The sequence below is a fragment of the Hemiscyllium ocellatum genome, chromosome 7, assembly GCF_020745735.1.
Source record: "Hemiscyllium ocellatum isolate sHemOce1 chromosome 7, sHemOce1.pat.X.cur, whole genome shotgun sequence".
NCBI lineage: Eukaryota > Metazoa > Chordata > Chondrichthyes > Orectolobiformes > Hemiscylliidae > Hemiscyllium > Hemiscyllium ocellatum.
In genome coordinates, this window is record NC_083407.1 from 17,195,705 (window position 1) to 17,210,218 (window position 14,514).

Here is a 14,514-nt window from a genome sequence, read left to right on the forward strand (position 1 = left end):
TTCGGTCCCTTTTATATCTTTCCCCTCTCACTTTAAACCTTTTGGACTCTGCTACCCTGGGAAAAAGACTTTGGCTATTCACCCTATCCATGCACCTCATGATTTTAATAATCTCTACAAAGTGACTCCTCAGCCTCTGATGTTCCAGGGGAAATAGCCCCAGCCTATTCAACCTCTCCCAACAGTTAATATTCTCCAAACATGGAAACATCTTTGTAAATCTTGTCTGAACCATTTCTAGTTTAACAACATTTGCACATTCGAGGAGACCAGAATTGAAAGCATTATTCCAAAGATTGCCTGACCATCCAACTCCGACATTGACCAATAAAGGCAAACATACCAAACACCTCCTTCACTGTCCCTGACTACCTGCGACACTCCCTTCAATGAACTATAAACCTACAACCTAAGGTCTCTGTTCAGCAATACTCCCCAGGACATGACCATTAAGTGTATATTCTCAGTGTATACACAGTTTGAAGACCACCCTTCCTAGTATACTCTTAGCAACTGTACAATCTCTGGAGAACAAGATGGATTAACTCAGTACACAGCTCAGCTTCCAGTGTGAACTGTGGGACTGTTGTGCATTCTGTCTCATAGAAACCTGGCTCAACCCATCCATCCCCGGCTGTGCACTTCAGGCTGGTGGGTTTTCTATCCATCATATGGATCGTACAGCATCCTTGGGTAAGACAAAGGGTGGAGGAGTTTGCTTTTTAACAACAACTTGTGGTGCATGGATATTGCAACCCTGGGCAGGCAGTGCTCCCCAAACCTTGAACTCCTCACCATCAAATGCTGCCCCTTCTATCTACCACAGGTATCTACCACAGGAATTTACCACTGCAATACTCACCTCTATGTACATACCGCACCAAGCAAAGGTTGAGGAAGCTCTGGATGTGCTAGCCCACCAGTAACACCATGGAGACAGAACACCCTGAGGCCCTGTTTATTGTAACTGGCGACTTCAATCATGCCAATCTAAGGAAGATGTTGCCCAAGTACCACCAGAACATTAACTGCCCCACCAGGTGCCCGAACATTTTAGACCACTGCTCCACCACTGTGAAGGATGCCTACTGCTCTATCGCCCGCACTCATTTTGGGAACTCCGAACCACGATGCCGGGCTTCTTCTACTAGCTTACAGGCAAAAGCTCATGCAGGAGACCCCCCTCGCGGATACAGGTCAAATGCTGGTCGGAGGAGGCAGAGGATCAACTCCAGTGCTGTCTGGAATCAGCTGATTGGGCAATGTTCAAACAGGCCGCAGGTACTCTGCACAGGTACGCCATTGCCGTCACAGACTTTATTAGCAAGTGTGTGGAGGACTGCATACCGAGGAAGTCAATCCGGGTGTTCCCCAGCAGGAAACCCTGGATGAATCAGGAAGTACAGAACCTGCTAAAAACCAGGTGTGAAGTCTTCAGGTCAGGAGACCCACTCAAATATACAGAATCCAAGTATGACTTTTGCAGAGCCATTAGGGCAGCCAAGGATCAATACCGATTCAAACTAGAGACCCAGACTATGGCAAGGACTGAATGACATCACAGGTGCTAAAAAGAAAAAGTGCAAGATAGCAGACGATGACACATCCCTCCCAGATCATCTCAACACCTTCTATGCTCGCTTTGAGCAGAACTTCAGTGGAGAGGTAACACCTATGTGGACAAGTCCTACTGAATCAATCCCAACAGTCACTGCATCAGAGGTCAGATCAGTTTTCCTTTGTGCGAATCCAAGGAAAGCGATGAGACCCGGCGGAGTATCAGGCTGTGCATTCAGAACAAGGGCAGATCAACTGGCAGAGGTCTTGGACATCTTCAACCTCTCCCTGCATCAGGTCACTGTCCCTGCCTGTTTCAAGAGGGCCAACATCAGCCCTGTGCCTAAGAAGACTTATGCAGTATGTCTCGATGACTACCGCCCAGTGGCCCTAACTTCGGTGGTCATGAAATGCTTTGAAAGGTTGGTTCTGACATTAATCAACTCCAGCCTCCCCACTACTCTTGACCCACTCCAATTTGCCTATTGAACCAACAGATCAACATCAGATGCCATATCGCTTGCCCTTCACTCCTCCCTAGAACATCTTGATACCAAGAACAGCTACGTAAGAATCCTACTCATTGACTGCAGTTCTGCCTTCAACACTATTATCCCCTCGAGACTGATTACTAAACTTAGTGATCTTGGACTAAAGCCCACTCTCTGCAACTGAATCCTCAGTTTCCTGACCCACAGGCCACAATCAGTGAAGATTGGGGACAATATTCCATCCTCACTAACACTCAAAACTGGAGCCCCCCCCCCAGGGGTGCGTACTCAGCCTCCCACTGTACTCACTGTATACCCATGACTGCGGTGCCAAATACCAGACTAATGCTACTTACAAGTTCGCTAATAACACCACTATAATCGGTCAAATCTCAGATGTCGATGAAACAGACTACAGATGGGAGGTGGAAGACCTAGAAAAATGGTGCACTGAGAACAACCTAGCTCTCAATGCCAGCAAAGCCAAGGAACTCATTATTGACTTTCGGCAGGATGCTAATCATGCCCCCCTGCACACTAGAAGCACAGAGGTGGAACGAGTGGAGTGTGTCAAGCTCCTGGGAGTGGTCATCCACAACAAGCTTTCTTGGGTTCTTCATGTGGATGCACAGGTTACAAAGACCCATCAACGTCTCTTCTTCCTCAGGCAGCTGAGGAAATTTGGCATGATGGTGAATACCCTTGTCAACTTTTATAGGTGGAGAAAGTGAGGACTGCAGATGCTGGAGATCAGAGCTGAAAATGTGTTGCTGGAAAAGCGCAGCAGGTCAGGCAACACCCAAAGAGCAGGAGAATCGTTTTGGACATGAGCCCTTCTTCAGGAATCATGCCCGAAACGTCGATTCTCTTGCTCCTTGGATGCTGCCTGACTTGCTGCGCTTTTCTAGCAACACATTTTCAACTTTTATAGGTGCACCATCAAGAGCATTCTGTCTGAATGTATCACTACCTGGTATGGCAACTGTACCATTCAAGATCGGAGACGGTTACAGAGAGTGGTGAACTCAGCCCGGACAATCACAAGTGCCAACCTCCGTCCATGTAACCATCTACCAGGCCCACTGTCAAGGAAAGGCTGCCAACATTCTCAAAGAACCATCCCACCTGGCAATGTTTTTCTGCAACCTCTACCATTGGGGAGAATGTACAGAAGCCTGAACACACACACCAGCCGGTTTTGAAACAGTTTCAATCCTACTGTTGTTCGAATACTGAATGGACTCACAAACTCTTAACATTTGCTGGTGTTTACCTATTATTTACTTATCTATGCTATTTAACTCTGTGATCTACCTTTTCACTGTGACTCAGTACACGTGACAAATAAGTTCAATTCAATTCAAAGTCCTGCCTTGATTTATCTTTCCAAAATGCAACACCTTATGTTTATCCATCTGCTACTCCTCAGCTCATTGGCCCATCTGACCAAGCTCCCATTGTATTCTGAAGTAATTGTTTTCACTGTCCACTACACCACCAACTTTGGTGTTATCTGCAAACTCACTAACTATACCTCCTATATTCACAGCCAACCAATTTATATAAATGACAAACAGCACCGATCCTTGTGGCACACCTCGGGTCATAGGCCTCCAGTCCGTCAAACAACCCTCAACCACACTATCTGTTTCTTATCTTCAAGTCAAATTTGTATCCAAATTGCAAGCACTCCCTGGAGTCCATGTGACCTAACCTTATTAACCATGCAATTTGACTTGTTGAACTCCATACAAACAATGTCCACTACTCTACCTTTTTTGTCTCTTCTTTAAAAAACTTAACCAAGTTAGTGGGACACAATTTCCCACACACAAAGTTGTTTTGACTATACCTCATCCATCCTGCCTTTCCAAATATATGTAAATCATGTCTCTCAGAATCCCCTCCAACAACTTACCCACCACTGACATCAGGCTCACTGTTCTATAGTTCGCTGGCTTTTCCTTACCACCTTTCTTAAATATTGGCACTATATTAGCCAACCTCCCATCATGCATGACCTCATCTGTGGCTATCACTGATACAAATATCTCAGCAGGGGGCCCAGCAATCATTTCCAAAGCTTCTCACAAAGTTCTGGGATACACCTGATCAGATCCTGGGGATTTCTCCACTTTTATGTATTTTAAGATTTACAACCCCACCTGCTCTGTAATTTGGAATCTTTTCAAGTTATCTCCAAGTTTTCTTGCTTAGTGTTAGAGTGCTCCAATCCCTGGAGTGGGAATAAAAGCCACAACCTTTGGACCCACAGGCAAGAGTACCACCAACTAAGTTGAAACTGACAATAACAGAGATATAAATACACAGGATTTGCAATAAATGCCCAGCATTGAAAACACTTAAGATTCTTTCATGTCAAGGCACTGGGGAAGTGCAAGATTTCTCTTCCAGATGGTTTCACACAATTTCGCTGGTTTCAGTGTCTCAGCACTGAGAAGCTTGAAGAGAATATTGACTGAACGCTCAATGATGTACACAGCAGTGTCACACAGCTCTGCAGTCACCGAGGACTATTATCAAACCAAGTAGGAATGACTTTGATTGTAATTTAGAATGTTATCAAACCATTCTGTTGACCTGCAAGTGTGACAGTCTCTGTCCTCAAGAGAGATAAAGTATTTAAATTAAAATGCAAAAAAAAGTCAGTGAGTTCTTTTAATCCAAGTAAAATCTTGAAATGATACATCAACAATATTACTACCACAATGACAAAATTCCTTGTAAATTTTGGGGTTGCATTTTTCCCTGACCAACAATTTCTGATTTTCAGCATCTGCATTTCTTTGTACTTTTTGTTTTGAAGACTTTGATGGGTCTTTGGAATGAAGAGTCCTGTTGACGTGTGTAAAGGGGGATTGCTAATCACAGGCCTAGGCGAAAGTGATGATTGCAGATGCTGGAGATTAGAGTTGAGAGTGGTGCTGGAAAAGCACAGCAAGTCAGGCAGCATCTGAGGAGCAGGAGAATTTAAGTTTTGGGCAAACCCTTTGCTGCAGTCTCCACGCAACACTCTCCATTGCTGCCTTGCTGTACCTAACCCCAAAGGATATGTGTGGGACCCAGGAAGGAGGGGTAGGATTGTAGGACTGAATGGGACAGGGAAGAAAACCCTCGTTTGCTCATCTTTCCATCTACTCTTCAATTAAAATTGCTGTTTTAACAATAGTGAAGGAGTGCATATCCTAATCATCCTTCTTGAGAATCCATCAGGTCAAGGTTTGGTGGTGTCCTCCACTTACACATAAGGTCATTCATAACAATTGCTGGTGTCTTGGAAAATAAATCCCATTGCTGGGTGCCCCCATGTTTTTCATTCTTTGCACTCAGTTTAGTGGGTTGGAGGTTCCGAGGAGTGACAATTACGATCAAGTTACAACTCCACAGTTTTTGTGGTGTTAAAAAAGAGCTCCACATTCCTGGCAGGTGGTTCTGATCATGCCCGATTCAGAAAGGCTTACCCTAGCTCTGACCAATCCCTTGGTATGAAAGACTGTCAAACCATGTCCATTTTCTATGGCAGTGCCAACTCCAGTCCTGAAGAAGGGTTACATCTGAAACGTTGACTAGTCCACTTCCTGGTGCTGCTTGCTTGTTGTGTTCTTCCAGCATTCAGCCACTGGGAAAGCTCCTCTCTGCATAAATTGTTGATTAAGCTTCAGCAGGTGGGAGTTGTATATCCAAGCTTTTAGGCAGTGCCAAGTTGGGAGGTTGGATGTGAATGGTAAAAAGGAAGTTGCAAAGGAATGAAGATCGATATCATGGTGATGGCAGGGGACAGGGACTGCAGGAGAACGTGGCTGTGATCAGATCATTTGGAATTTTATTTTTAAGCAGTGCAAGACAATCTTGTACATTCCATACCTCAAGGAGGAGAAAGTGAGGTCTGCAGATGCTGGAGATCAGAGCTGAAAATGTGATGCTGGAAAAGCGCAGCAGGTCAGGCAGCATCCAAGGAACAGTAGATTCGATGTTTCGGGCATAAGCCCGAAGAAGAAGGGCTTATGCCCGAAACATCGAATCTCCTGTTCCTTGGATGCTGCCTGACCTGCTGCGCTTTTCCAGCAACACATTTTCAGTGGGGGCTTTTAACCAGGGATGCAGTGGTCACTCGGCTTTGGCCATCTTTGCACCTCCAACCTGATTAAATCATCAGTGGACAGATTTGTGAACAGCCCTAGAGTCACAGAACACAGGAGGAATCCTCATGGCTATTGAGTCTATGTCAATCAATCTACACAGGCCCAGTTTCCAGCAATTAGCTCATAGCCTTGTATATTATAATATGTTAAGTGTTCATCCAAGTACCTTTTTAAAGAGGTGTTAGCAATCTGGAAAGCATAAAAAAAGGTAAGTCCCCTGGAGCACATGGGATTTATCTTCGGATTCTCTGTGAAGCCAGGGAAGAGATTGCCAAACCTTTGGCTTTGATCTTTATGCCATCATTGTGTAAAGCAATACAGCCAGAAGACTGGAGGATAGCAAATGTTGTGCCCTTGTTCAAGAAGGGGTGTAGAGTCAACCCTGGACATTATAGAGCTGTGAGCCTTAATTTGGTTGTGCGTAAACTGCTGGAAAGGATTATAAGAGATAGGATTTATAATCATCTAGAGAGGAATAAGTTGATGAGCGATTTTGTGAAGAGTAGGTTGTGCCTCACAAACCTTATTTGAGATGGTGACTAAACAGATGGATGAGGGTAAAGCGGTTGATGTGATGTATATGGATTTCAGTAAGGTATTTGATAAGGTTCCCCACAGTGGGCTATTGCACAAAATACAGAGGCATGGGATTGAGGGTGATTTAAAGGTTTGGATCAGAAATTGGCTAGCTGAAAGACGGCAGAGGGTGGTGGTTAATGGAAAATATTCATCCTGGAGATTAATTACCAGTGGGGTACTGCAAGGATCTGTTTTGAGCCCACTGTTGTTTGTCATTTATGTAGATGACCTGGATGAGGGCAAAGAAGGATGGGTTAGTAAATATGTGGATGACACTAAGGTAGATACAGTTGTGGATAGTGGTGAAGAATGTTGTAGGTTACAGAGGGATCTAGATAAGCTGCAGAGCTGGGCAGAGGTGGCAAATGGAGTTAAATGCAGAGAAGTGTGGGATGATTCATTTTGGAAGAAGTAACAAGAATGCAGAGTACTGGACTAATGGTAAGATTCTAAGTAGTGTAGATGACAAAGAGATTGAGTTTCGGAACCATGAGATGGTTCCGAACTATGCTGCAGCTGTACAAAGCTCTGGTGTGGCCACAGTTGGAGTATTGCATACCGTTCTGGTCACTGCATTATAGGAAGGATATGGAAGCTTTGGAAAGGGTTCAGAGGAGATTTACTAAGATGTTGCCTGGTATGGAGAGAAGGTCTTATAGGAAAGGCTGAGTGGCTTGATGCTATTTTCGTTAGAGAGAAGAAGGTTGAGAGGCGATTTAGTTGAGACGTATAAGATAATTAGAGGGTTAGATACATTGGACAGTGAGAGCCTTTTTCCTTGGATGGTGATGGCTAGCACAAAGGGACATAACTTTAAGTTGAGGAGTGATAGATATAGGATAGATGTTAGACGTAGTTTCTTTACTCAGAGAGTAGTAGGGGCATGGAACATACTGCCTGCAACTGTAGTAGACCGCCAACTTTAAGGGCATGTAAATGGTCATTGGATAAGCATATGGACGAGAATGGAATAGTGTAGGTTAGATGGGCTTCAGATCAGTTCCACAGGTTGGCACAATATCAAGGGCCGAAGGGTCTGTACTGCGCTGTAATGTTTTATGTTCTAAAGGTTGTAAGGTTTCTCTGTCATTATCCCAGACAGTGCATTCAAGATTCCCACGGCTGGAATCCTGGTTGGGTAAAGACCCTGACATCTAAGAGGCTTTTTTAAATGAGCTATCCGCTCTCTTCTGCCTTGCCATACCACTGTCAATTAAGGACCTCAAATAGTTGATTCATAGTCACTTAAGGACTCCACCTTACCCCTACAAGCAACAACATGGTAGTGGGAAGGAGAGTCATCAGGCAGGGCGCTGGAGAAGTGAATGCTGTTTGTTGCAGGCTCCCTGGGGTGCACTTTGTTCATAGGTACTCATTATTGAATTGAGAGGAACCAAGCATTCGGAAGGGGAGGAACTCCCAAGAGCCAAGCCCCTGCATTACTATCTCTTCTTTTCTCACCTCCACCCCAATCCCTTCCTCCTTGACACTGGCCTAGTGGTTCCTCCTTTCACCCTCCCTCACCTCCAGCCTGGGATGCAGTGACACTCCTCAGCACTGGGGGGGTGTATTTACAAGCAGAAGCCAAGACCTCCAAGCTGTTTTCATGTGCACAGAGCTGCTGGCCTATCAAAGGATGACAACTCATGGAGAGAAGGATCTTAGCTGACAGGGGAAGGCCCAGCTTTGGCCTGTTAAATGCCAGACTGAGGTATGATACAATGAGACTCCCCGTAAGAGGTAATGTGGATCTCTCATCAGCATACTGGAGACCTCTGTTATCTCCACTGGATTGCAACTTTGGGACTGTGGAGGAGCAAATGGATATGGGTATTCACGAAACTCTTATGCACAAGTACAAAGAGGCACTTAGAATATTATCCTTTCTCTCAAAGAAACTGGAAGGTAGAAATGAGGAAGTGATGCTTCAGTTGATTGTAGTGTATTTTTCTAAAACACGCTCCACCTTATCTGCATGAATGAGACATATAAGGATTAGAATATGAGCTTGTATTTAATCCTTGAATCTCACCTGTATCAATATCTGAGGCTGAAACAGAAATGTGAATTATGTTAAACCCTCCATTTTGAGCTAAATAAGGTGGACATTTCCCTTGTTGAAGTTGGCCTCAAGGGAACATATGCAACAGAGATGGAGAAACTGAGAGAATGGAATAGAGTATTTCCAGGAAGTAGGGTATGAGGATGTATAGTCCCAGTAGCTGTGGGAGTTGGTAAGTTTATAGTGGACCTTCGTGACCAGTCTATTCCCAAAAATAGAAATAGAAATGTCAAGGAAGGGAAGAGAGGAGTCAGAGATAAACCAGGTGTAATTCAGGGCGGGATTGAAATTAGAAGTGAAATTGATTAACTTTTACAATTCCAGACAAGAGAATAAAGCAGCACTGATGATATCTTCGATATATTGGAGAAAGAGTTGTGGATGGGGTTGGAATAGGACTGGAACAAGGCATGTTCCATGTACCCTACGTAGAGACAAGCATAACAGGGTCCATGCAGGTATGCCTGGCCACCCCTCTGACCTGGAGAAAATGAGAGGGGTTAAAAGAGAAGTTGTTGAGGGTGAGGATGAGCTTGATCATTTAGGGACTTGTCGAAATTTGTACAGTGACCGTAAAAGGCACATCATTTGACATTATAAGGAAGATTAAAGCGCCTATTAGATGTATGACTGTGCTTACTACCATTAATTAAGATGTCATCAGACCTTTTTTTTGTTAAGAATGCACATTGCAAAGGTTCACTTTATTTGATATAAATGTTCCCTGGTGTCTCCAATGCATTCACAATGCGAGTTACAGACGGAATGACTTCTTTCATTTAATGATTCAACAGGATTGCTCTATTACATCATCAAGATAATTTCCAAAGTTAAACACAAATAAAAAAGGCACATTTGGAAATGGATGTAATTAACTCATTGCTGTAGAGACCTGCAGAGTCCTTGTGTGTGTATAAGATTGAGACAGATTGATTCTTGATCAGTCGGGGAATCAAGGACTACAGGGAAAGGGCAGGAAAATGAATACGAGAGATGTCGGAACATCCATCATCCTTTCGAATGGCAGGGAAAGCTCAAAAGACCAATTAGCCCACTCGTGTTTTTCCATCTTAGAATCTTTTGATTCCATGACTAGTCGAAGTAAACCTCTATTTTGTGAGTAGGACTCACAAACTCTTAACATTCGCCTGTACCTGTGTTTTTGTTTTACCTGCTATTTACCTATTATTTACTTATCTGTGCTACTTAACTCTGATCTGCCTGTATTGCTCGCAAGACAGAGCTTTTCACTGTGCCTCCGTACATGTGACAATAAATTCAATTCAATTCAATTCTATTTTGAGCTGCACAAGACAAGTTGAAACATTGACTGCTTCGAGGTAGTTTTTAGTACTTTTTCATAATTTTTTTGACTTGCTTTGACCCGACAACCCATACTGAAAGAAAAACACGACCAAAACATGTTAGTTCTGAGCAATCGAAGACTTCCTATTTCAGGCACAGGTAAGTACAGAATAAGACAGCTGTCCATACTATCTTAGAGTCACTGTCCCAAGTAGGCTGGAACAGTTAACGTTTCAACACACAGACCAGTTAATGAGCTCCATGAAAATACAAATTAGGTCGTGTTGGTTTTTTTTTCCCGCAAGTTCAGGTGTTAGTGAAATTGAATTATCCTTTGGGGCTTTGCTGTGTGTCTGTTTACTTACAGAAGAACAAGAATGCTTTAATTCACTTCTTGGCATGCAGATCACTAAAGCATTCCTGAGAGATGTACTTAGTGACTCAGATGCAAGTCTTTGTCTCCCTCTCTCTCTCCCTCTCCAGCATTGAACAAAGTGCCTCATTATGATGTGATGAACACCATAATCTCTGCAAAAATAATCACTTGACAATGAGACACAAGCCTTTCCTTTGATAACTTGTACTTACTGTAGGAGCAGCCATAAACCTCAACTCTCATTCCTATTCTACCGGTAGGATTCCACTGGAGAGGGGCAAAACGAAGGAATCTGGCTCTGACGGAGTACTGGAGCTTGTGGTGCACAACACTGTCCGCATTAGAGTTTCCTGGGAAAGCCTATGAAGAAGAAAAAGGACAGAAACCGATTAATAACAACATCCAATTAGTAATTCCTTAATGAGACATTACATCCAGAAGAAACAACTGAACAATTGAGTTTAATGTTACTGCCTTGAATCACACAGAGTACCAGAAATGTTACTGCATAGGAGGCCATTCGGTCTATTGCATCTGTGCTGATCACCAAATGAGCAAGATTTCTTCCCATTATCCGTCACATTGTTTTTTTTTAAATAACCATCTCATTCCGTTTTGAATGCATTGATTGAGCCTGTTTCCACCACACTGACGGACACTGCATTCCAGACATCAACCACTCACTGAGTGAAAAGGTTTTCATCGTATCACAAAGTCAAATCATAGAATGCTTACCATGTGGATAGAGGCCATTGGGCCCATTCGAGTCTGCACGGATCCTCTGAAGAGAATCCCAACGTATCCCCATAACCCACATTTACCATAATTAGCCCACTGATCCTGCATATTCTTGGACATTATGGGACAATTTAATATGGTCATAGAGACATACAGCATGGAAACAGACCCTTCAGTTCAACTCACCCATGACGACCAGATATCCTTCATTAATCAAGTTCCATTTATCAGCATTTGGCCCATATCCCTCTAAATCCTTCCTGTTCATATATCCATTCAGATGCCTTTTAAATGTTGTAATTGTACCAGCCTCCACCACCTCCTCTGGCAGCTCATTCCATACACGCACTATCTTCTGCATGAAAACGTTGCCCCTTGGGTCCCTTTTCAAACTTCTCCCTCTCATTTTAAACCTATACCCTCAAGATTTGGACACCCTTATCCTGGGGAAAAGACCTTAAATCTTCATCCTTTCCATGGCCCTCGTGATTTTATAACCTTCTGAAAGGTCACCCCTCAGTCTCTAGTGCACCTAACCTGCACATCTTTGAACTGTGGGTCGAAACTGGAGCATTTCGTGGAAACACACACCGATGTGGGAAGAAATTGCCAACCCCATGCAAACACAGTCACCCACGACTGGAATTGAACCCACCTCCTTGATACTGTGAGGTAGAAGTGCTAACCACTGAGCCACTGCATTTCCCTTCCACTCTGCTTCTTTCATTAATTACTTTCCGTCTGTACCATCTCATTCTTGATCCTTTCAAGAGTGGGAAAATTTTTGTTCCATTTACTTTGCTCAGAGCTTTCATGATATTCATTACTTCAATCAGATCTTCTCTCAGCCTTCTGCCCTACAAGGAGAATAATCCCAGCTTCTCCAATTTATCGTCAGCAGCTTAACTGATGAAATGTACATTTTGCTATCTCCTTGTAAACCAAGTCTATTTTTTTTTATATATTTGTCCTTCTCTGTTGCTTGTTTGTTATATTAACATTTTAGCACTTTCACTTTACAGTCAAGGGTTAGTGACATTCCAAACACAATGTCCTGTTGCTGTACCATCAGAAACCATGTGGTTGTGTTTGAAGATCTCACACCCAACCCATTGCCAATTATAGAGATGTTTCCCTTCATTAAAAAAAATAAGCCTTGTATTTAGATAGCACACCTCATGACGTCACTTTGCACTGATGCATGGTACAGGCATCGATGTTCTTTTGAAAGACAGTAATTTGGCAGAACCTTATGGGGGAATCAGAATCTTGATGGCCATGTGGAGAGCTGGTGAGCGACCTATCATGCCACCTTACAGAACAGCCCTCAAAATCACAAGTCCTGGACGCATCTTCCCCTCAGCACTTTAGCTTGACCTGGACCAAATAGAACATGATGTTTCAAGAAGGCACATCACCACCAGTTCTTAAGGAAATTTGAGGAGGGGGCGACATAGAAATTAGGAAGAGGCCGTTCAGCCCATTGTGTCCTCATCCCACCCTAAAGTGTGCCTGCGGTTGGCTGATTCCCTATCTCAATGCCACCTCCCACTCTCCCCCCATATACCTTGACACCTTTAGCTTCTGGAAATACATCTTTTTTTCTTAAATGTTGTGGTTCTGTTCGCCGAGCTGGGAGTTTTTGTTGCAAACATTTCATCCCCTTTCTAGGTGAGATCCTCAGTGCTTGGGAGCCTCCTGTGAAGCGCTTCTGTGCTGATTCCTCCGGCATTTATAGTGGTTTGAATCTGCCGCTTCCGGTTGTCAGTTGCTGTCCGCTGCAGTGGCCGGTATATAGGGTCTAGGTCGATGTGTCTGTTGATAGAATTAGTGGATGAGTGCCATGCCTCTAGGAATTCCCTGGCTGTTCTCTGGTACAACTAGCAAAACCAACGTAGTGTACAAAATCCCATGCAAGGACTGCACAAAACACTACATAGGACAAACAGGAAGACAGCTAACAATCCGCATCCATGAACACCAACTAGCCACGAAACGACATGACCAGCTATCCTTAGTAGCCGTACACTCAGATGACAAACAATATGAATCCAACTGGGACAACACCACTGTTATAGGGCAAGCCAAACAGAGAACAGCCAGGGAATTCCTAGAGGCATGGCACTCATCCACTAGTTCTGTTGATAGACTTAGACCCTATATACCGGCCACTGAAGCGGACAGCAACTGACAACCGGAAGTGGCAGATTCAAACCACTAATAAATGCCGGAGGAATCAGCACAGAAGCGCTTCACAGGAGGCTCCCAAGCATTGAGGATGTCACCTAGAAAGAGGACGAAACGTTTGCAACAAAAACTCCCAGCTCGGCGAACAGAACCACAACAACGAGCACCCGAGCTACAAATCTCCTCACAAACTTTTTTCTTAAATATATTCAGTGACTTCACCATCACAGCCTTCTGTGCTGGAGAATTCTACAAGTTCATTATCTTCTGAAAGTAGAAATTTCTCCTCAGCTCAATCTAAAATGGCCTACCCTGTAGCCTGTGGAGTAAGTGAGAACTGGAGGTGATGGAGATCAGAGTAAAAAAGTGTTGTGCTGGAAAAGCACAGCCAGTCAGGTAATAACCAAGGAGCAGGAGAGTCGATGTTTCAAGCATAAGCTCTTCACCAGGAATGTGATCAAGATCTTCAAATTTCCTGACTAAGAACTTATACTCAAAATGTCAACTCTCCTGCTCTTTGGATGCTGCCTGACCGGCTATGCTTTTCCACTACCACACTTTTTTTGCCCTGTATCCTGTGGCCGATTGTTCGGGCTCTTCACTCCCAGCCAGGGTAAACATCATCCCATCGCTCTGTCTAGTCTTGTCACCATTTTATACATTTCAATGAGATCCCACCTCATTCTTCTAAATTCCAGTAAATGTAGGTCAGGTTGACCCAATCTCTCCTCATATGTCAAATGTGCTAGCCCAGAAATCAGTCTCATGATCCTTTGCTGCATTCCAACTTCCATCCTTACGTAAGGACAGCAAATCTGCACAGTGTACTCGAGGTGTGGTCTCAACAATGTCTTTCACAACTGGAGTAGACTTTCATGCTCCTGGACTCAAGTCATATGGTCCTACTGCACAGAAACAGACTCTGCGTTCCAACCAGTCCATACCAAACAGAATCCCAAACTGAACTAGTCCCATTTGCCTGCTTCAGGCCCATATCCCTTCAAACCTTTCCTACGCATGTGCTTACCTAATGTCTTTTAAACATTGAAATTGTAC

At 43.8% G+C, this 14,514-nt stretch overlaps 1 protein-coding gene across 1 annotated transcript in view; it reads right to left on the bottom strand.

The window, feature by feature from the left end:
* Nucleotides 1-14,514, bottom strand: part of LOC132817324 (contactin-associated protein-like 5) — a 1,293,865-nt gene that overhangs the window by 790,811 nt on the left and 488,540 nt on the right. The window contains exon 4 of the mRNA XM_060827734.1: nt 10,746-10,893. Coding sequence (XP_060683717.1) covers nt 10,746-10,893 — 148 coding nt within the window. The remainder of the gene's footprint in view (nt 1-10,745; nt 10,894-14,514) is intronic.